General features: G+C 41.3%; 1 protein-coding gene across 5 annotated transcripts in view; it reads right to left on the minus strand.

Annotated features, from left to right (window-relative positions):
* LOC126982751 (dynactin subunit 1-like) overlaps positions 1-23,099 on the minus strand; it is a 145,763-nt gene that overhangs the window by 117,185 nt on the left and 5,479 nt on the right. The window contains exons 2-3 of one of the 5 annotated variants that reach the window (XM_050835075.1): positions 4,569-4,622; positions 3,569-4,018 (exon numbers count right to left, since the gene is read on the minus strand). In XM_050835075.1, coding sequence (XP_050691032.1) covers positions 3,569-4,018; positions 4,569-4,622 — 504 coding nt within the window. Of the gene's footprint in view, positions 1-3,568; positions 4,019-4,568; positions 4,651-23,099 lie in introns of those variants that run through there. The other 4 variants (XM_050835076.1, XM_050835077.1, XM_050835079.1 and 1 more) reach the window with 4 other exon arrangements.

The raw sequence follows: 23,099 nt of genomic DNA on the forward strand, positions 1-23,099 counted from the left end.
CATAACCATACACACCCATTACTTCCTCAAATCCATCTCTACTTTGCCCTATATGACCATTCAAATCTCCTTCGATGAACACCTCATTTCTTAGACCTGCCATCTCGTCATCCAGCACTCCCCAAAACTCCTCCTCCTCGTCTGTCCTCCCCACCTGAGGGGCATACACAGAGAAAACATTGAACAGTTTCTCTCCTATTACCATTCTTATTAGCATTATCCTTGATGTTATCCTCTTCACTTCTATTACATCCTCTATTAGCTCCTCTCTCACCATCATCCCTGGCCTGGCAATGTCCTCTGACAATGAGATGGAAGCTATTGTTATTGTTTTGGTGTTGGTCTTTGCCATGGTGTGAAAGTCACCAACTCCAGGGTGTTGTTTGAATGGTTTGTCATGTTCATGTGATACTAATAAAAAGATGTAGTAAAAGAGGTAATAATACATGCAGTATATTCCCATGGTAATGTTTAGTTTAACCCCTTCAACACGAGGATGCGTATACTGCGTCCTTGTGTGCCCCGTACCATATCCGAGGATGCGCATACTGCGTTCTGGCTCGCTTTAGCCAATATGTGAGTTATTTTATCTCAATATTTATGCTTACATCTCAACATTATCAATTAATGTATGTTTCTTTATGTGCACCAGTTAATTCTGCATGTTTTCATATATAATACATAATGATTATGTTGAGTTTATGGCTGAAAACTTGTTATACTCAATAGCGACATTTGAAATTTGGCGCTCACGGTGATCTCGGATACGGTGCGGGGTGCTGTTTTGGCCCAGCCGTAGTGAAGGGATTAACCACACACTCTCTCTACCAAGCCTTGGTCTTGGTCATCGGCTGTGTGCTGCGAGTCACAACAAACCTCCAAAGTGAGCAGTCACTTTCCACATGGTGCTGTTGTTACAGAATGGTATATGTATGCACTGTATATTGTATATTATATAACATGGAGCTGGTCCAGTAATGTTTGGTTGACATGTACTATAAGTCATTAAACAACCAACAAAACATTTTAGTAAACTTGGTAAAGGTCAAGATATATTTTTTTTCCAAAATATAGCACTTGGAAATGAGATGTGTCTTCAACACCAGCAAATATGATAATTACATGCATGTCTGGTCTTAAATATCTTAGATGTTAAAAAGAAAAACAAACTTCTCATTTATCAATTAGACATCAGCCTGTAATGACAATGAACCAACAATCAGCTGAGAACAAGGCACTAATGGCTTCCCTACTTCAAATCTTAGATGAAGCTCTTATACAGCCGTTAATAAATACACTTAAAATATGATGTTATGTGCTCTTTACTACTTTCATTACCATCTAAAATTATATCCAGATATTATTTGCTTATACAAAGAACATGACCATTTGCATACAAAAGTATTCTCTATATAACAGGAAGCCTTACCACCCACATTGCCTTTTCCAACATGAAAAAGCTATAAATTTCATGCACTCTTTCCCTTTACATGTTCAGCATCTCAGACACGGTTTGAATTCTTTCTATGGTAAAGCGGACAGAGCAAGAGCTGGAAAAAATGTATATATGCCGATCCCATGGACAGAATAAAAGATAACAACACAATGCTTGCCTCTAGAAAGAGTTCCAGTTATAGGAAGGGGGAAATGCAGCAGAAGAAAGACTATTCCAGAGTTTACCAATGAAAGTAATCAATGAGTGAAGCTAACGGATAACTCGTGCTATAGTAAGATGGATAGCATAGGGACTAACCCGAGTACAAAGTTTTGTGCAGTGGCGCAACAGGAAGGGTGGAGGCATGCAGTTAGCAAGTTCGGATGAATGATCAGCATGAAAATTGGAATAGAAGAGAATAAGGGAAAAAATATTATGGTAGACTTTGAGAGGCTGAGGACATTCAGTAAGAAAAGAGGAGTTGATTAGGTAAATGGGTTGGCGGTGGCTGAGTGGTAGCGTGATGGGCCCACATTCACCACGTGATGGACGACGCGGGTTCGAATCCCCACGCTACCACCTCGGATTTTTCAGTCACTGCCGAGTGGCTTAAAACTACCCACATGCTGTCCTGATGACCACCCATCAACCTGGACTCTAGAGGAAACCGTCCAAGTGAATCAAGAACGAGTTCCGGGGGGCAGCATGAGCCAAGAGAAGATGGCGCCACTATAAACACTTGCCTGCACCATGACGGGCTGGGGCCGACTACCATCCAGGCCCCTCAAGAGAGCCTATGGAGCTATAGGTGTACACGTAAAAAAAAAATAAATAAATAAATAAATAAATAAATAAATATAAATAAATAAATAAAAAAAAAAAAAAAAATGGCCTTTGATTTCTCTCTGGTTATCCAAACCATTCATACCCTAATGACTATGAAGAATTTTTCAGGTAACATCCCCAAACTAAAATTCTTTAACCCGGTAGCAGAGGGGATCATGTTTCTTAATGGTCCCTCTAAGTGAGAAAAATGAGAAAAAATCGTCACTCACACAAACCATTTCATGATATATATCAAAGCTTTTGTGATCAGATTATGTATCATCTATTTTGGGGGGTTTAAATCATGGCACAAATTTGGCCCGTCGCTGCTACTCGGTAAAGCCACAAATTTGGCCCGTCGCTGCTACCGGGTTAAAAGTGTTCAGAATGCTTATTTATTGGCATTTATTTTATTTTGGAATGAGGCTGGAGGAATTGTGCTAGCCTGCAATGCAAACCTCATCCTCAACATCCATCAACTAACACATTCTTCTGAACAACTAACCTCTTCTATGATGGCAACCAATTATCCCCTCTTCTACAAAGGCCATTCTCAGCCAGTCTTTCACTAACTATCAACTCATAATCTCTTATTTCAACTCTGGACATATCTGCTTCCCAAGGGCTGGGGTCTTACTTTCATCTCTGCTAATCTTTTTCTCATTTCGCAATAACCAACTACTATGTATGGAGGCTTTTCTGTCCTTGTATGGAATATACACCACATAAAGATGTTTCCTTATTTCGAAAGACTCCATACATGCTTGTATGGCTCAGCCTTCTTCTCTTAACCTGGTAGCAGCGACGGGCCAAATTTGTGGCTTTACCATGTAGCAGTGACGGCCAAATTTGTGCCATGATATAAACCCCCCAAAATAGATGATGCATAGACTGATCACACATGCTTTGATATATATTTTGAAATGGTTTCTGTGAGTGATGATTTTTTTCTCATTTTTCTTAACAAGGCTTTCGTAGGGGTATGGGGCATTTCCAGGGGTAGTTTTATGACCCTGGTGGTAGTTTGACCCTTATTCTGTACCATGAACCCAAACAAACACTCATTAGAACGCGGCTGATCTTCTTTTTGGTCTTTGGAAATAGTTGATGTGGGAGGAAGAAGCGTCTGGCAATACCAACCAAAGTGTCTAATACCACAGACCTTTCAGATGAAGTCATACAGAATAGGAAACAAGAGGTGATAGCATGCACCAGGACAGGCACAATATGACCCCATTTGCTTATTACTACTATTTACAAGTTAGTAAAGTGAACCTCAGGTGGAACAAAAATAAAGCGTGTTCATACTTTGCCTGTGGGTCATTCTTGCAGGAGGAGGAGGAGGTGGAGGAGAAGGTGGGGGTTGTGGTGGTGGTGGAAGAAGGCCTCAGGGATGTTGGAACAACTGGTTTATGCAATGGGGTGAATCTGGTGGTGGGAGCCCTGGGGGTACTTATAGTGCTATCTGTGGACTCAATGGAAGACACTGAGGGTGGCCTTCTGAGCAAAGATTTGTCTCCACAGTCCACCTTGGAGGACACTTTGGACAGGTTTAGTTTGGGAGAGGCCTTGTAAACATTGCCAAGGGACTCAGCCTTCATCAAATCTGCTTTGGAGCCTCCTGATTTACCAAGGGATGTTTGCGATGGTGTCTTATAGAGAGGGGAGGAACTTAAGGAGACACTGGAGAGGGAGGGGGTCCGAGGGATGTCAGAGCCGTATTGTTTTGGCTGCGGCAATTTACCAAACATTGGTAACCTGCAAAAAGAAATGACCAAAAAACATGTACATATTTGCATTCACCCGCAAAAAGCTGCAAAGAAAATTGAGCAATAGTAATAAAAGAATACATATATATGAGGCCTCAGAGTGATGTGAATGAAGGAATGACATTATCCCTCACAGTTTTGCCAATGCCTGCTGCAACCAGGAGGAGGATTCAGGATGAACATGCAGTGCTATTGATGCTTAAGGATGCTGCCATCTTGCAGGCCATTTGCCCCAGCCAATTGCAATCCAAAGATACCTGACCAGAGTGCAGTTCTAAGCTTGGAAGAATGAGTTCTGGTGATGCACCAATGTAATCCAAATGCTCAGAACCCAGCAGTTCATAAAAAAAATAAAAAAAAATACAACATATCCAGCAGAGAACAAGGATGTGAAGCTTCTATACTAATGATGCTGTAACAAAAATGCATAAAAAAGACTCCAATCAAACCACCGCGTTGTGAGGAAGGGAAACATAAAAGATGGTAGAATACATTGAATCATCCAGTCACAAAAGACCTTTCAGGAGTGCAAGTCCTACCTCAGTCTGTCAGGTTTCTGAGGGACAGGGTTTCCAGATGGTTTCCTTTTCAAACTGAGAGCATGAAAGGTAAAACAAACAGTTACAAAACGAAATACTCACACATATTGATGGAAAAAAAAGGAGCACCATGCTACCAGTGGCAAAACAACCTCTTTATAGAGCTATGACCAACAAAAACACTATTGAGAAAATACATTAAAAAAAGGTTACATGTCATTATTACACCTATATTACAAATGCATGTCACAATCACATCACATTATCATTATTTTCATCTTTATCACTATTACTGACATTATTTCATGGAATCATAATTGGCTGGGGTGAAATAATAAATAATCATACTGAAAAGTGTAAATAAACAAATAAGTAAATAAAAAAAAAAAAAAATAAAAAAATAAACAAATGCACCCAAATGACATTCTTACACCAGGTCAAGTATTTATAAGACCAGGAGGGATTATACAAGAAAGGCAAGTTACACAGCCTATAGGCTATTAATGTGAAGTCACTGTACAGGACATGGAAAGTTTCTCTGCATAGTACTCTACGGAAAACTCCAGACTTGTGGGAGGAGGGAAAGGGTATGGGTGATCAGTTTAACCCAGTAGCAGCGACGGGCCAAATTTGTGGCTTTACCCTGTAGCAGCGACGGGCCAAATTTGTGCCATAACCCCCCAAAAAAAGATGATGCATAAACTGATCATAAATGCTTTGATATATAGAGGTAACTCTCGATTTATGCGAGTTTGGTTTACGTGTTTTTGAATTAACGCGGGGTCCAAAATCCAAATAAATGTTTAGTTTACACGTTTTTTTCACTTATACGCGATATTTTATGAAGCGGCCACCAGATGTCTCATGCAACTGGACTCACACGGCGCCGCGGCCACACAGCTGAGCAAAGTTCTTCCCACGGGCCACTTGAACAACAATACAGTATCCACGCTGCCACGCTACTCAACAACAACAACACCCTCGCTGCTGTGCTACCACGAGGGGAAGGGAAGCCAGGAACCACGAGAGGGAGAGGAGACAGAGTGATACAGTAGGCAATAAAGGTACAAACCTACTTCTTGTTTGATTTACATTGTTTTTGATTTACGCGACCTCTTCAAGGACACAATACTTGCGTAAATCGAGTTACCTGTATAATGAAATGGTTTGTGTGAGTGATGATTTTTTCTTATTTTTCTTGCTTAGAGGGATCATTAAGAAACATGATCCCCGCAGCTACCGGGTTAAGCAAGAAGCAACTGTTGGGCACTTGGCATGATGTAGCAGGACCTCAGACACCCCAACACAATGGGTCCTCTTTTCACTATTTTGCTTGATGCTTCTCTACAGCAGTATGACAGAATTGTTTTGTTGAAATTACCCATATATATCAGCAAGATCATGTCTGCCAAACACATGCTCCTCTGAGGTAAACAAGTAAGCCCCATGTCAAAGTTTTTTTCTTTAAATGAACATTTGATATTCAGATTAAATCTCTCTCTCTCTCTCTCTCTCTCTCTCTCTCTCTCTCTCTCTGTCTGTCTGTCTGTCTGTCTGTCTGTCTGTCTGTCTGTCTGTCTGTCTGTCTGTCTGTCTCTCTCTCTCTCTCTCTTTTACAATGTGAATAAACATAACTTTGAGTATATCTGTGTCTACGATATAAATAAAACCCCACACTGGCAGATGCTAAAGTTACATTCTTAACCAAACAGTTTCGGTGGACACAGCCACCATCTTCAGTGGTGTAAAGGAAGAGTGGAAGTAGGTCCTTCCTTTACACCACTGAAAATGGTGGCAGATAGGGTAGGCGGTGGCTGAGTGGTTGCGTGCTGGGCCCACATTCACCATGTGATGGACGACGCGGGTTCGAATACCCATGCTACCACCTCGGATTTTTCAGTCACCGCCGAGTGGCTTAAAACTACCCACATGCTGTCCTGAAGACTGCCCATAAACTCAGACTCTAGAGGAAACCATCCAAGTGAATCAAGGAGTTCCGGGGGGCAGCACGAGCCAAGAGAAGATGGCACCACTATAAACACTTGCCTGCACCATGATGGGCTGGGGTCGACTACCATCCAGGCCCCTCAAGAAAGCCTACAGGCGCTAAAGGTGTACATGGGGAAAAAAAAAAACAAAAAAAAAAAAAGGGCCACCAAAACTGTTTAGTTAAAAAATAGCTATCGTCTGACAGTGTGGGTTTTTATTTACATCAAGAATATCACGTCAGTGTGATTAGCCCATTCTATCTGTGTCTACACTAGTATGAGGGTAGCCATGGCAAAAGTATGCCCAGCTTTTCCTACTGCAGCATTCCTTCTCATAGCATAAAATCCGTTGCCTATAACTCTGCCAATGCATATATACATATGTACATATACAGTAATCCCTCGTCTATCGCGGGGGTTAGGTTCCAGAACCCCCCCGCGATAGGCAAAAATCTGCGAAGTAGCGACCTTATATATTTTTTGTTATTTATATATGTTTTAAGGCTTCATAAACCCTCCCCACACTCTTAGAAATCTTTCCCACACTCCTATTGACCTTTCCCACACTCTTATAAAACGCGGTCCCAATAAATGATACTATAATTCTTGTTTCGACTTTCGACATTTGCTTCGTAAATACGAACTTCGCACATGAATTAGTTTGTTGAGCGGGGCGGAAGAATACTCAGAGAGAGGACAATATGAGCGAAGCTCACTTCTTTTATATCACAGTTAGGTAAATACAGGGAAGGGGAAAGGGAGGAGAGGGACAGAGTGAGTCATGAAAAAAATACTGAGAGGATGTAAGAAGGGAGAAGGAGGAAAAGAAGTGGATGAAACAGGGAGAGATAAAGAGGATGAAAACAAGAAGGGTGTGGGGAGGGAGGGACAGTGGGGAGAGTCATGTCAGGTCCTGAGGGAGAGTCATAGCAGGTCAGGGCTTTGGTCAGGACATGACCTGACTCACTTCTGTCCCTCCCTCCACACACCCTTCCCATTTCCCCTTCAGTGTGTGTGTCAGTGTGTGTGTGTGTGTGTTTCAGAGAGGGAGAGAGAGAGTGTGCGTGCGTGTGTGCGAGCGAGCGAGCGAGTGAGTAAGTGAGTGTGTGTGTGTGTGTGTGTGTGTGTGTGTTCATATAATCTAATGGGGAAGGAGAAAGGGAGGAAGAGTGATAGAGTGAGAGATAAGGCTAAAGATAAGAGGGTGTGAGAAAGGAGGAAACAAGGGAAATGAGTGGAGGAAATGGGATGGGAAAAGAAGAGAGAGGTAGGGAGGGTCAGGTAAAGGTGAGGAAAGAGGGGGAGAGAAAGGGTGTGAGTGGGAGGGAAAGAGATTAAAAAAGAGAGGTAGGGAGGGTCAGGTAAGGGTGAGGAAAAACGGGGAGAGAAAGGGTGTGAGTGGGAGGGAAAGAGATTAAAAAAGAGAGGTAGGGAGGGTCAGGTAAAGGTGAGGAAAGAGGGGAAGATAAAGGGTTTGAGTGGGAGGGAAAGAGATTAAAAGAGAAAAACTGGGAGGGAGGTGAAAGGGAAAGAAGAAAGATATGAGAAGGAGAAAAATACGGGGACGGCGAGGGAGAAGAAAAAAAAAAAAGTGGGGGAGGAGTGAGCTAGGGCAAAGACTAAGGGCACAATAGGCTGCGACGGAAAAATAAAAGAAAAATAGGTGGGTGACGTAGGTGCTTATTTAGGTGTGTTCCTACTTACGTTGATTTATATCGTTTTCATTTTTTAGGCTAGAAAATGCTTATTTTACCGTAAAATCCCGCGATATAGCGAAAAATCCGCGATACGATACAATTTAAAAATCCGCGATACAGCAAGACCGCGAAAAGTGAACCGCGATATGGCGAGGAATTACTGTATATACACTTATAGATATAAATATAAATATATATATGCTCTCGGAAGTGGACACACTAATTGAACATACCCAGGTATAAATTAATGTTTTCCTGCTGTGTATTCCCCCCATACGCATGCGTGGTGGACAGCAGCGCAACTTTTTTTGCAAGGAGGTATTTCACACAGACCCATGAATTGGACCACACGCTGCCGCCATGTCCCGCCCCGCGCTTTGTATTTCCGCTGCCTCAAACCGCGAGCCAAATAAATCTAACCATACCTAACTTAACCTAACCTACCTAACGGGAGGGGGAGGGGGGCTTCACCCTCCTCGACCTCCTTGAGGGAGATGATGCAAGCAGTTTTGATGAAAGATATCACTTTCTGTGATACTGTTATTATTTTAGGGTTTTGACGTTTCTAAAGCCGGTGTCACACCGGACAAATCTACCCAGCAAATGTCCGTTGCTGGGTAGATTTGTCCGTTGAGATTTTGTGGTCCATTAAATCCGAAATCCGTTATATCGGGGTCCGTTAAATCGAGGGGCGAGTGTATTACCATCCTCTATTTCATTGTGACTGTGTCAAGACATGATCAGTGTCTCAATCCTTACATTAGTGCACACCTCTAAAGCTTTACAGTTTATGGCTAGGTGCAACAAAAAGCAATACTGCTACTGTGTGCACTCTTGAAGATGTCTAATGAATAATTCACTGGAAGAAGCTTTTACTGAATGATTTAACGGTATGCATTCAGCAAATGCTTTTTTTAAAGCAATAGCTCATTATAAAAATTACATGAACTAATACTAACAGTGGATATATATCAATACAACGTGCACTATCCACACTCTTATGATCAAACACACACACATAAACACACGGGAAGAACTGAACACACATAAACACACAGGAAGAACTGAAATCTGTTAAAGACCTATTTAAGAACTTAAATGATGAAGAACGGAAAAACACTGAGGAGGAGGTGGAGGAAATTTATAGGATGGGCCCCTATATTGAAGGGAAAACAAGACCAATCAAAGTAAGATTAAGTTCGCAGAAGGCAGCAGAAGAAATATTGTACAGAACAACAAAGTTAAGGGAAACAGAAGGATGTAAGGATATATATATAAAGAAAAATAGAAATGAAGAAGAAAGGAAGAAATGGAACGAACTACTAACAGAGGCAAAAGAAAGGAATAATGCAAGATCTGAAGAGGAAAAAAAAGATTTTTTTTTGAGAGTTATGGGAGATCGAGTCAGAAAGTGGTACAGAAGGGAGAAGATGAGAGCGAAAATTAGACAAGATCGACACAATTAAGGGATTGAATGTGATGTATACAAATGTAACGGAATAATATCTAGTAAGCTGGAATTGCAAGACTACCTACAAGAGAAGGAGCCAATGATAGTATGCCTAACAGAAACTAAACTAAATGAAGACATCCAAACAGTGTTTGATAAAAAATACAATGTATGGAGGAAAGATAGAGTGGGCAAAGGCGGTGGAGGAGTGATGATAATGACAAAGAAGGAGTTATTAGTAAAATCAGTAGTATACGGAGAAGGAAAAGCAGAAATAATGAGTGTAAATTTGGAGAACAAAAACAGAGAAAGGATGACGATCACAACAGCGTATGTACCACCTAGAACAAACTCATGGAGTAAAGAAGAATATGAAATCATGACTGAAGATACCTTTCAAAGTTTAAGTAGAATACTCAAGGCAAACAAAAGAGTACTATTAGTTGGTGATTTTAATTGTAAAGAGGTAGATTGGGAGATGTTTGAAAGCGGTGGTGATGTGGCATGGGGGGAAAGATTGTTAAGATTGATGATGGAAAACTTGCGATTCAATGGGTGAAGGAAAACACAAGATATAGAAGTGATGACGAACCGGCGAGACTGGACCTGGTGTTAACAAGAGGAATGCACTTGAAGGATGAATTAAGGTACGGATGCCCTCTGGGAAAGAGTGACCACGTGATCATAGAGATAGAAATGGAGGAGGAAGGAAGTGAAGAGGATGAATCATATAAAAGAAACAGGTTAAACTATAGGAAGGCAGACGTGGAAAATCTTAGGAAATATTATGGAGAGTTGGACTGGGATGAGCTAATGGGAACAAGTGAAGTGCAAGAAAAGTATATTTTTATGAAGACAAATAAAACAGGGGTTAAGAAGTTTGTACCAGAATACAGACCTAAAGAAAAGGGAAAAAAGGACTAGTTTAATACAAGGTGTGCTAAGGCAAAAGAAAAAGAGACAAAGCATGGAAAAGATTAAAAAGAAATAAAGACCGAAGGAATAAAGAAGATTTTAAGGCAGCGAGAAATGAATACGTGATAATAAGGAAGGAAGAAGAAAAGGGATATGAAAAGGATATTGTGGAAAAGTACAAGGAACAACCTAAACTATTTTATAGATTCCTAAATGGGAAGATTAAACCAAGAGAAACAACTGAAAGACTGAGCGATGGGAATGTGACAATCGATGAACCTAAAGGCATGGCGGAGCTACTAAACAAAAAGTTCCTGCAAGTTTTTACTAATGAATCAATATTTAATGAGCCACAAGAAAACAAGATAAATGTTCATATGGAAGAAGTTACAGTAAATAAAGAGGAGATATATGAGTTGTTGGGGGAGCTGGAAGAGAGGAAATATGTAGGACCGGATGGAGTCTCAGGGTATATACTGAAAGAATGCAGAAATTAGTTGGTTGAACCGATATATGACATCATTAAATGCTCAATAACAACTGGTACAGTGCCTAAGGAGTGGCGGAGGCCCGAAGTGGTCCCCGTATACAAAAATGGAAGGAAGGAAGAACCCCTGAACTACAGACCTGTATCATTGACAAGTGTAGTATGTAAAATGTGTGAGAAAGTGATAAAGAAACAATGGACACAATTTCTTAAGGAGCAATATTTAATCACAAATAAACAGTATGGATTCAGAAAAGGGCGCTCATGTGTGACAAACTTACTGAGCTTTTACTCAAGAGTGACATAAAAAATACAGGAAAGGGACGGATGGGTTGATTGCGTCTACCTAGACCTGAAGAAGGCGTTCGACAAAGTTCCACATACAAGACTGCTATGTAAACTAGAAAATAAAGGAGGATTGAAAGGGAAAATGAAGAACTGGATGGAAAGCTACCTAAGGGGAAGAGAGATGAGAACAGTGGTTAAGGACATAAAATCAGAATGGAGAACTGTAGAGAGTGGAGTGCCTCAGGGATCGGTATTGGCACCAATACTTTTCCCAGTATATATTAGTGACATGCCAGAGGGAGTAAATAGTTATATAAGCCAGTTCACAGATGATGCAAGGCTGCTAAGACATATAAGAAACAGTAAAGACTGTGAAATTCTGTAAGAAGACCTAAACAAGAGTTGGAAGTGGAGTATGGAATGGGAGATGAAATTCAATGTGAAGAAATGTCATGTTATGGAAATGGGAAAAAGTGAAGGAAGACCAAAATGGACATATAAAATGGGAGATGGTGAAACATTAAAGAAAGTACACGAAGAAAGAGATCTGGAAGTAATAATGCAAGATAACAAACAGCCAGAGAGTCATGTTAATCGGATATTCAATGATACGTATAACATGTTGAGAAATATAGGAATAGCATTCCACTACCGGATAAGGAAATGATGAAAAAATTAATTACCACTATGATCAGACCAAAGTTGGAATATGCAGAGGCAGTGTGGTCTCCCCATAAGAAGAAACGCATAAAGAAACTAGAAAGACTACAAAGGATGGCAACAAAAATGGCTCCAGGGCTGGAGGGATTGACATACGAGGAAAGACTAAAGGAAATGGACTTACCAACACTAGAACAAAGAAGAGAAAGGGGAGACCTAATACAAATCTACAAATTATTGAGCAAACTGGAAGAAGTAAACAACGAGGAGTTACTACTAAAAGAAGAAATTACCACCAGGAACACAAGAGGACATAGTAAAAAATTGAGGAAGAGAAGATGATTGAGAGACATAAAGAAATATAGCTTCCCGCAGAGAAATATAGAGGTTTGGAACAGACTAAATGAGGATGTAGTATCGGCGAGGAGTGTGCACAGCTTGAAGGAAAAGTTGGATAAATGCAGATACGGAGACGGGACCACACGAGCGTAAAGCTCAGGCCCTGTAAAACTACAACTAGGTAAATACACACACACACACACACACACACACACACACACACACACACACACACACACACACACACACACCATAGCTGGGCACAATAACAAAATATCTTATTCCCAATAACCGATAACTAATAATGGAAAACCTTATCGGTGATAACCAATATTCGTTAACTGGAGACACAAATATAGGCGATAACCGATAACCGATACCCTATATAAATCCACAATTCTGATACTAGCTAGCGATAAGTCCGATAGGTGAAAACGATACTATATTGATATTTCAAATAAAAAACAGATGAATTCAAATTTTCATTATCTGTATTTTAGAAAACTTACGAAACCTGATAACCACACGTTGACACGTACATGTGGACGGTAATACTAGAAACGCCTGAGCCGGTGTTTTGTTATTTGGCGTCCCCACCGTCAAAAGCTGGCGCTTTTGTTTACAAACACTGGTCTCTCGTGAACTGCGCATGCTCAGACCAGCAAGCGTAGACCTGTACAGTCTCACAAAGCTTTTTAACTGTAATTAAGAGTTACTGGAAGGCTGAATCAGACATACAGTACCACTACCACCATCCCCGCTGTTTCTAGACCAACACTCTGTACGAGTTGTATTTATATGTACAGTGTCGTTCTAGAAACAGCGAGGATGGTGGTACTGTATGTCTGATTCAGCCTTCCAGCAACTCTTAATGTGTTAAAAAGCTTTGTGAGACTGTACAGGGCTACACTTACTGGTCTGAACATGCGAAGCTCACGAGAGACCAGTGTTTGTAAACAAAAGCGCCAGCTGTTGAAGATGGGACACCAAATAACACAACACCGGATGCTTTCAATACCACGGCATGCTCACAAACGAATATGGAATATCAAATTTGACGCAGTGAATAATCATTTTTGGGACAAAGTTAAATGATTTTTCTCTTTGATATATTGATTTTTGAGTCTTAACATAAAAAAATAACCTAGTGTTTAATGTTGATGATCTAAGTATGAAATCTCTTCACCGAAGATATTTTATACCCCGAAGTTTTTTCATACGACACCGGGCGCCCGGGCAACACATGTGCAGTAGGGAGGAGACAACTTTTTTTTTTTTTCTGAGCAGAAAAAAGTAGCGATTATCGCTAGTTTAGTTACAAAAGTAACGAAGATACCAATATATATTCAAATAAGTAGCGGATGGCCGATAACCCGATTTTGTTATCAGCGATAAAGTATCGCGATAACTTATCGCAATAATGCCCAGCTATGACACACACACACACACACACACGGCTCTTTTCCTGTATTCCACAAGTAGGTACACACACACACACACACACACACACACACACACACAAAAAAAAAAAAAAAAAAAAAAAAAAAAAGTAGCTTTGTACATTATCTGGCAAATATATATCCCATAGATTATGTTTGTGATAAGGCACAAATTAGGTACAGCAGACCCTTGATTTTGCACAATAAGTACCATATAAGCTCAATCTGAATCATTTTTGTCCTAAATTGAGGCACTATTTAGGACTTGAAGAGAAACACTCATTACCAAAGTTACTTTGAAAAAAAAAAAAAAAAAAAAAAAAAAGCTAACGTCCACTGCATGGTCAACCTTCCAAAACAGGCCAAAAAACTGTATCAACCCGGTAGCAGTGGGGATCATGTTTCTTAATGGTCCCTCCAAGCGAGAAAAATGAGAAAAAATCACCTCTCACACAAACCATTTCAAAATATATATCGAAGCATTTGTGATCAGATTATGTATCATCTATTTTGGGAGGTTTATATCATGGCACAAATTTGGCCTGTCGCTGCTACACGGTAAAGCCACAAATTTGGCCCGTCGCTGCTACCGGGTTAACCTTATCCTGTCCTTTGAAAGACAATCTATCTTTTTCGAGATCTGGTTGTCCTATTTAATCTCAGCAAAACAGGACAGGCTGTAACTGTCCCTATTATGTGTTTATCTTGCATCATTTTTGCTTTGGGATCTCCTCTAATATGTGAGAGCAATTACCTAAAAAGATGAAAATAGGGCCAATTCTTAACCCTATAGCAGCGACGGGCCAAAATTGTGGCTTTACCGTGTAGTAGCGATGGGCCAAATTTGTACCATGATTTAAACCCCCCAAAATAGATGATACATAATCTGATCACAAATGCTTTGATATATATTATGAAATGGTTTGTGTGAGGGGTGATTTTTTTCATTTTTCTCGCTTAGGGCGACCATTAAGAAACATAATCCCCGCTGCTACCGTGTTAATATTTGATAAGGCAAAGCTGAAAGGAGGAAGAATAGTGGGGAGGGCAAGCGTCGCTAGAAGTCGGTCGTATATTCAATTAGCCCGTAGAGTACCGTTGACACGTCTCATGCATTAATAGCAATTTGCAATTATCTACCGTTGATGCGTCAGACACGTTTGCACATTACCGTAATTAATCACAATTGAAAAGACACTCCCGTGTGCATCTAGACGCTCATATGGGTTGGGAGCGTCGACTTGTGAGTCAGCCTAGCCTCTTGCAGGCCAATATGCCCCAGGGGTGACGCCGACCCACTGGGAACAAAGGGAAACCCAACCGCTTTTTCGTCCACAGTTGATCTTTGACCGCCATAGTGCATTTTTTTTTTTTTTACATGTACGCCTGTAGCATCAGTAAGCTCTCCTGAGGGGCCTGGATGGAAGTCGGACCCAGCCCGTCCTGGCGCAGGCAAGTGTTTATAGTGGCACCATCTTCTCTTGCCTCATGCTGCCCCCCAGAACTCCTTCTTGATTCACTTGGATGGTTTCCTCTAGAGTCCAGGTTGATGGGTGGTTTTCAGGACAGCATGTGGGTAGTTTTAAGCCACTCGGTGGTGACTGAAAAATCTGAGGTGGTAGAGTGGGTATTCGAACCCGCGTCGTCCATCACGCCCTGAATGTGGGCCCAGCACGCTACCACTCAGCCACCGCCTACCCAAACATATATCTCCCTCGCACTCCCCGTGTGTTTCCATTGTGTTTTCATCATGCCTCGCCATCCTGCTGATCACCTAGACACCTCTGGCCAGATCAGAGCTGCCTTGGACGGTTACGTTAGTGAAAGTGACAGTGAATTTGGGCATGTGACACAAATGAAATCAAGTACGAAATAAAGTGAAAACGTCTGATAATTATAGTGAGGTCAGCCGAGTAGTGACCTAGAGCCAGTCACACACACACACACACGCACACACTCTATCACGGTTACCAAGTATTGAATTATGGAACCATTTTTGTACGCACAAACACTCGATTTCGCACTCAAAAACAGTGTATATCGACCAGCTGTACATACTTTTAACACTCTAAGGCGCAGAAACAATATATATATATATATATATATATATATATATATATATATATATATATATATATATATATATATATATATATATATATATATATATATATATATATATATATATATTATATATATAAAAGCTATGCCAAGGCAGTCCTAAAAGTGCGGGACGGCAAGTTGTGGGCAGCGAGCCAAGTCGGGCCAGCCACGAGCAGACGGGGGTAGCTGCGGAGCACTTATGGGTGACGGGTGAGTGGAATGAACCTATTTCCCTTGTTACTGGGGTCATTTTGAAAGGATTTAGCCAATAAATTTTTTTTACTCCCAGTGCGGTACTGGGGGCAACTTTTATATCACATAGGGTGGTACGCTACGGGTTAAGTCAGGGGCGGGCAACCTCCAGCCAGCGAGCCATATCTGGCCCATGAAGGCCTATTATCCGGCTTGCTACCCTCCTAGGCATTAACACTGCAATCCAGCACATGAAACCTTAGAAAAAAAATCCTGTCAATGCTGTTTGGCAACCATTTGCTCCTTGCCTCACTCTGCAAGAGTTGCCAGGTCTGTCCTTTGGAAGACAATCTTTCTATTTTGAGATCTGATTGTCCTATTTAATCTAAGCAAAAAAGGACAGGCTGCAACTGTCTCATCATGGGACCATGCTCTCCCTTGTGTGCAAAATGAAGATGGAGATCGCCACTTTCCTCCATCAGAAGAGTTTTCCCCACGCTTATCACTTTGACCCACAATGGCTTGCTTGCCTGGCCCTACTCATGGACATCACTGCACACTAGAAAAATCCTGCTAACAGCATATGCTGGCAAAATTTGGCCTAAATTTAGTAAAAAATGGCAACCAAGATGATAAGTTGAGTGGAAAACTAAAAGGCACAGAACAATATAAAGACACAAATATAAGGAAACATATGAGTACTATAGAGGAAAGTCTTAAGATGAGGGAAATTGTGAGCAAAGCAAAGCAAAGGAATGAAGAAAGAACAGAAGCAGAAAAGGATTTTTTTTGGGGGGGTGAGTGAGAAACAACAGTGATGAAGTTGTGGATCAAGAAGAGGGAGGAGGAGAACAATTAAATACCAACAACAACAAGGAAGAGAAAGGAACAAAAAAACAGAAGTTAATGTACATTAATGTCAACGGACTCGTATCGAAAAAGCTAGAATTAAAAGACTACAGGTAACTCTCGATTTACGCGTTTGGTTCACGCGTTTTTGAAATAATGCGGGGTCCAAAATCCAAATAAATGTTTAATTACAACGTTTTTTTCACTTATACGCAATATTTTACGGAGTGGCCACCAGATGTCTCACGCAACTGGACTCACACGGCTCCGTGGCCACACAGCTGAGCTCAGTTCTTCCCGTGCGCCACGCTACTCAACAACAACAACACCCTCGCTGCTGTGCTACCACGAGGGGAAGGGCAGTCAGAGGAGGAACCACAAGAGGGAGAGGAGTCAGAGTGATACAGTAGGCAATAAAGGTACAAACCTACCTCTTGTTTGATTTACATTGTTTTTGATTTACGCAGCCTCTTCAAGGACACAATACTCGCGTAAATCAAGTTACCTGTACCTGAACAAAGCTAAACCATATGTAATGTGCATCACTGAAACCAAACGAACAAAAGGAATAGAATTGGTGGGAATAGAACAGTGCAATTATAACATATGCAGTCGTCCCTCAAATAGTACGGTTTCCAATAGTTCGGTTTTGGCTTTAAACGGATTTTCAAAAAAGATCTTTTAGGATTTTTAAATTTCCTGCTCATTGGGAAATTCAAAAATCCTAAAAGAATCTTCTTAGAAAATCCACATCAAACCGAAACCGAACTATTGGAAACCATACTATTTGAGGGATGACAATATAGAAAAGACAGAATGGGGAAGAGTGGTGGATGGGATATTGGTCAAAACGGACATAAAAGTGTTAAGAGTGAGAACAGGACCAGATAATACAGATATTTTAACCTGGTAGCAGCGACGGGCCAAATCTGTGGCTTTACCGTGTAGCAGCGATGGGCCAAATTTGTGCCATGATATAAACACCCCAAAAAAGATGATACATAGTAATCTGATCAGTTTTAACCCTTTCATTGCTAAACGCTCGCAGCAAGCACTAGCGTAACTTGCCAGTGGTGCTAAACGCTTGCTGAGAGCTCCAGTCGCACTCAAATTTGCCGCGTATGAGTGTTCCAACACTATTTCTCACCCCACAGCATTGCCAATTCAATGGGTTTTCCACTAAATTTGGTGGAAAATTATATCAGCCTAGCGTGGAAAATCTATGGACGAGTAACTGGTGGATGTTGTTATCTAATATAGCGGCATTTTTGCATAGCTTCACCTATCACATGACTGATGTTTTGACCAAATAGTTGTAAATTTAGCAGCTGGCAATACTGCCCTGCCAGCACCCCATCATCAAGAGATCTACTCAGTAGTTGCCTTATGGCTGACTGTCGCGTACGTCTTCACAGGCAACACCCCCTGAACGTGCCTGTACTTTTGCAGGAGAGGCTTACATTACCAAATTGTATAGATCTTGGCCTCCTCTTTCCAATGGTGTTTTTGTTTTTAGCTGTGCTGAATAGTTTTTGAGATACAGAGGTTAAAAGAGCGAGTACTGGAGTCACTTGCTGGTGGTGCTAAAAGCTCGCTGCGAGCGCCAGTTGCACTCGCAGCAAAAAACACCCCCTGAACGTGCCTGTATGTTTGCAGGAGAGGCTTACATGACCGAATTTTATAGATCTTAGCCTCCTCTTTCCAATGGTGTTTTTGTTTTGTAGCTATGATGAATAGTTTTTGAGATACAGCGGTTAAAAGAGATCCCCTTCCCCTGCTGGGGTGCCCGAGCGCGCCTGGGGGGATAGTCTCGTTGCGAGCGTTTAGCAAGGAAAGGGTTAAAATTGACCACAAAAAACCTCATGACACAATGGGTGAAGGAAGAGACAAGATTTAGAGGAGAGGATGAACCAGCAATATCGGACATAATTTTCACTAAAGGAACGGGCTTAATAAGTTAAGTGCAACACGAGTGCTCACTGGGAAAAACTGACCATGAAGTATTATAAATAGAAATTGATGAAGAATGTGAAAAAATTCGATTAGAAAACCAGAGAGAAAGAGAAAAGAAGGAATTACAGTAAAGCTAAGTATGTATAATGAATTGAAAGCTTTTTTGGGAAGTATAAAATAATGGTCTAAAATGAAAAAGCTGAGAAAAATACAACAAAAATATGATTACTTCCTTAAAACTTACAATGAAGGTATGGTAAAGTACCCCACTATGTAATAAAGAAAAAATGGGAAAAAATAGTACAGGTTGAGAATCCTTTATCCAAATTTTTTTTGAGACCGAGGTCGCAGCTTTTTGGGATGGGATTGGGGGGACCACAGACCACGACCTGGCAACTCTGGGGCGAGATTCTTGAAACTCTTACGAGCTCGTAAGCCACACCTGTGACCTCGCGGTGCCTCCACTGTAATTCTCAAAGTGCTAAGTGATCGTAATTGTGCATGTAAGTTAACCCGATAGCAGCGACGGGCCAAATTTATGGCTTTACCGTGTAGCAGCGACGGGCCAAATTTATGGCTTTACCATGTAGCAGCGACGGGCCAAATTTGTGCCATAATTTAACCCCCCCCAAATAGATGATACATAAACTGATCACAAATGCTTTGATATATATTATGAAATGGTTTGTGTGAGTGATGATTTTTTCTTATTTGTCTCACTTAGAGGGACCATTAAGAAACATGATCTCCGCAGCTACCGGGTTAAGGGTGGGTCGGGTGCAGTCGTAAGCCTTGCGAGGTCTCCCTGATTTGAATGAAATGCATTATAATTAGTGTTCCTCAACATAAAAATAGGAAGAACATGTGTTCAATTAGTAAATCTATCTATTACAGTGAGCAATCAACAGCAGAGATATTTGTCTAACCACTTTTGTGTGCGGTGCCATTAGAAAGGCGAACCTTCCCTCAACATACAGTCACCTCTTGATTAACGCGAGGGTTACGTTCCTGGAGATGTCGTGTTATTTAAAATCGCGTTATTTAAACATAATTTCCCCATAAGAAACAATAGTAATAGGGGAGGTTACATTCCTGGACACTGGGAAAGTCTGCCTATTTAGGGGATTTTGTTACTCTAACCTTAAAAAAACACATTATTAATACATCAATATGTCATGGAAACAACAAAAAAACACATTCTCATTTTATTTACATTTGTACTTCAATTTCAACACTCGACACTTGCGTTGGCCACCGTCCCTCCTCACCCCGCGCTTCTGACGTTCTGACTCTTTCCCGAAATTTGGTCACTTTCTATTATCATTTTCATGGCTCTACCTAAACCAGTAGCTTTAGATTTATATGCATTCGCTTAATCCATCCTTCCTCTTCAATCTGCCTCAAACCCGAAGTCTATGCGTCATGTGGTGTTTCCGTGGTGATGTGATGAAGCGCAGTAGCTTTTATATACTGGGTCGGAGCAAGCTTGTGTTCGCAGTGCTGCGTACGTTGTGGTTGGCAGCCGCCCTCCCCTCCACGAACTGGGCCCCGTTACAAACCCCCTTCATTACCCTCATGTTTTCAACTTGATAACCCTGAAGGGTGGTGGGATGCATCTTCAGGGGCCTGAGTATCACTTCCACCATCACCGTAATGAGATTCACAATAACGGGGCTCAGCCTTCCTGATAAGACGAAGGGTTGGAGTTCAATGTTGGTGATGTCACGGTCTTCACCCCTAACACCGATTTCAAAGCTTTAAAAAATCACTTTCACTATCACAGAGGTCTTTTCTCCCCAAGCACACCGATCCAAAACTTCCAACTTCTTTTCAATGGTGAGAGTCTTTCTTGACTTCTTGGCAGCACTTTCCTGTGAGGAGGTGGAAGGACGCTTGGGTGCCATAGTAGAGGTGAAAATGCAGTGTATTCCAGAGAAACGTTCCACTCACAGTGCGGGCTAGCTTCAGACTGAGGAGAAACAGAGCGTCTCAGCGCGGTTCCCGCCAGAAGTAGCGTGGGTGCACGTGACGTCATCGAGCGTGACGTCATCAATTAAACGCGTGTTAAATTGAAAATATTGGGTTAGTTAATCGTATCTCCTTAAATATAAACTCGTATTAAATAAAAAACGTGTTGTTTAAACTCGTGTTAATCAAGAGGTGACTGTACTCTGGAGTCACACAGCTCAGCAGATGTTATCACTGCTTCCTGTGGCTAAATAATTGTGCTCTGAGAAGCCTAAATTGGGGTGTGAGAGAATGGTGGCATGAAAAACATTAGTCATTCCATGATATGTGAAGCAACAAACTATCAGAATATTACTGGGGAGGCAGCCGCACGCATGTCACTCTGAGTGATTTATTGTGTAGTACTTATATCCCATTGCCTCCCTATTTCTGCAAAAAGGCTTTTTATTTGCATTACATTGATTATTGTCACATTTGCATCTGTTATTTAATGAGTAGTAACTGTCTCATCAAGGAAAAAGTAGGAAAGTTTCGTTTAGTCGGCGCAACATCTGTGGTCATATGCCAGAGAGAGACAGAAGGGGAAGGAATTATAGGAGAAGGGAACAGATCCCATGAGATGGGACACAACCCCTGATTAATACCTGGTACTCATTCACTGCTGGGTGAACAGGGGCGTAGGGTATCGGAAAAGCAGCCCAAATTTTTCCACTCCGCCCGGGAATAGAATCCGAGCTCTCTCGGTTGTGAGCTGAGTGTGCTAACCACTGCACCACAAAGCCCCCCTTACGACAACGGAACCTTCAAAAATCTGACCCCTAGTGTGCTGCTATGCGTTAGTTTGTTGTCAGCATTCGTCACAGTAACACCTTCGCTCGTTACACATTGTGATTACCATGTGTTGTGTGCTCTGTGGTGTAAAGATATTGTTGAAAATGTCAAAAGGGCCTGCAAATAGATAAAATATTCCGAAATCAAAAAAAAATCCAAAATCCGCAACACTTATGGTCCCAGGAATTTCGGATAAGGGATTTTCAACCTGCAGTTTAATAGAAGTCTGGAAGCAAAGAAGAGGAAAGAAGGGATAGAGAAACTTAAAAAGGAGAAGGAATGCCATAAACAGGGAAAGCTATAGACAAGCTAAAATGATTACACCACAGTGAGGAGAAGAAGAAAAATAGTATGAAAAGAACATAATAGAAAAATGAAAGGAGGACCCAAAACTTTTTTATAGACATATCAATAAGAAACTGAGGAAAAAAGAAGCTGGAACTGTGATCAAAGTGGGTGACCAAGTCTATCAGGATATAAAGGAAATATGCATAATATTAAATGAAAACTTTCAGGAAGCATTTACCCAGGAGGCAGAATTTGAAAAGGGGAATGAAGAGAGAAGTGTCATGAGAATGGAAAACATAGAAGTGGATAGAGGATATACTGGGGCTATTAAAATCACAAGATGGTTGGCGGTGGCTGAGTAGTAGCGTGCTGGGCCCACATTCACCACGTGATGGACGACGCGGGTTCGAATCCCCACGCTACCACCTTGGATTTTTCAGTCACAGCCAAGTAGCTTAAAACTTCCCACATGCTGTCTTGAAGACCACCCATCAACCCGGACTCTAGAAGAAACCGTCCAGTGAATCAAGGAGTTCTGGAGGGCAGCATGAGCCAAGAGAAGATGGCGCCACTATAAACACTTGCCTGCACCATGACGGGCTGGGGCCGACTACCATCCAGGCCCCTCAGAAAGCCTACTGGCGCTATAGGTCCAGATGAAATATCAGGTCAAGTATTAAAAGAGAACAGTGAACAGTTGATAAAACCAGTTCACATTATCATAAGTTGTTCAATCATGACCAGAGAAGTTCCAGTACAGTGAAAAAGGGCACATGTGGTCCCATTATACAAGAGCGGAAACAAAAATGAGCCTCTGAACTTTCGACAGATTTCTCTAACAAGTGTCATGTGCAGGCTGTGTGAGAAGATAATTAAAAGACAGTGGGTAGACCATCTAGAAAGAGAGAAAATAATAAATAAAAGTCAATTTGGATTCAGACAAGGTAAGTTTTGTGTCCCAAATCTATGTTTTTACTCAGGAGAAATAGATGTAGTGCAGGAGAGAGACAGATGGGGAGACTGCATATTTTTGGACCTAAAGAAGGCATTTGATAATGTTTTACTTAATAGACTGCTATGGATA

The sequence above is a fragment of the Eriocheir sinensis genome, chromosome 51 (genome assembly GCF_024679095.1).
Source record: "Eriocheir sinensis breed Jianghai 21 chromosome 51, ASM2467909v1, whole genome shotgun sequence".
NCBI classification, from domain to species: Eukaryota; Metazoa; Arthropoda; class Malacostraca; order Decapoda; family Varunidae; genus Eriocheir; species Eriocheir sinensis.